An 879-nucleotide genomic window follows, 5' to 3' on the forward strand; every position below is an offset into this window, starting at 1 on the left:
ATTTCGTTTATGGACAAACAGCTACTCCACACATCTGCCCAGCCCACACCCACCCACCCACCCACACCCACAGCACCCCCACCTACAGCCCACTTAAAACCCACAGCTTCTGTCCCACTACCCAGACCCACGTACCTACAACTCACCCTCGTAACACAGCATCCCGCCCACCTCATCCTATGCCCACCCAAAACCCACGCCCACTCCCAATCCACGCCCACCCTCAACCCAAGCTCACTCTCAACCCACGCCCACCCAAAACCCCACGTCCACTCCCAACTCACGCCCACCCACAACCCATGCCCACCCTCAACCCGCGCCCACCCACAACTCACGCCCACCCTCAACCCACGCCCACTCACAACCCACGCCCACCCACAACCCATTTATACCTACCCACAACCCACGCCCACCCACAACCCATTTATACCTACCCACAACCCACGCCCACCCACCCAACACTTCCTCCAGGACAAAAGCTGCCCATCTGTCCTCCTCCGCCTGACAGAATAAGAGCAAGTCTTGTGCAATGCGAATAACCCTTTTCAGTTGCAGCCGTGACGGATTGCAGGAGGCCTTAGGTCTACGGCCCCAGCCGAATGGCCGTTCATCAACCGACCGCCAATACGCATCCGAAGGACGGTAATATTAGCGTCCAAATACGGTGAAATATGACTCCCATATTTCCCTTCCCCCTCGCTAAAAATTACACCAAGCTCTAACATATCCTGGACTTCACGTTGGGCTCTGTTTTATTTTCTGTTTTCGGTTTGAAGTTCTGTCGCCATTTTTTAGCTTTTTGTTTTGTTTAGTTGCTCGTCCGTTTCTGTCTTGAGTTTCTTGGTTGGTGTTATCTTTATTTGTGGTATTATATGTTCA

General features: G+C 53.2%; 1 protein-coding gene across 1 annotated transcript in view; it reads left to right on the top strand.

Moving 5' to 3' along the window:
• Positions 1–513, top strand: part of LOC119594856 (extensin-like) — a 1,597-nt gene extending 1,084 nt beyond the window's left edge. Inside the window, exon 2 of the mRNA XM_037943938.1 lies at positions 74–513. Coding sequence (XP_037799866.1) covers positions 74–513 — 440 coding nt within the window. The remainder of the gene's footprint in view (positions 1–73) is intronic.
• Positions 514–879: the final 366 nt, after the last annotated feature.

Source organism: Penaeus monodon, chromosome 34, assembly GCF_015228065.2.
Source record: "Penaeus monodon isolate SGIC_2016 chromosome 34, NSTDA_Pmon_1, whole genome shotgun sequence".
Classification (NCBI taxonomy): Eukaryota; Metazoa; Arthropoda; class Malacostraca; order Decapoda; family Penaeidae; genus Penaeus; species Penaeus monodon.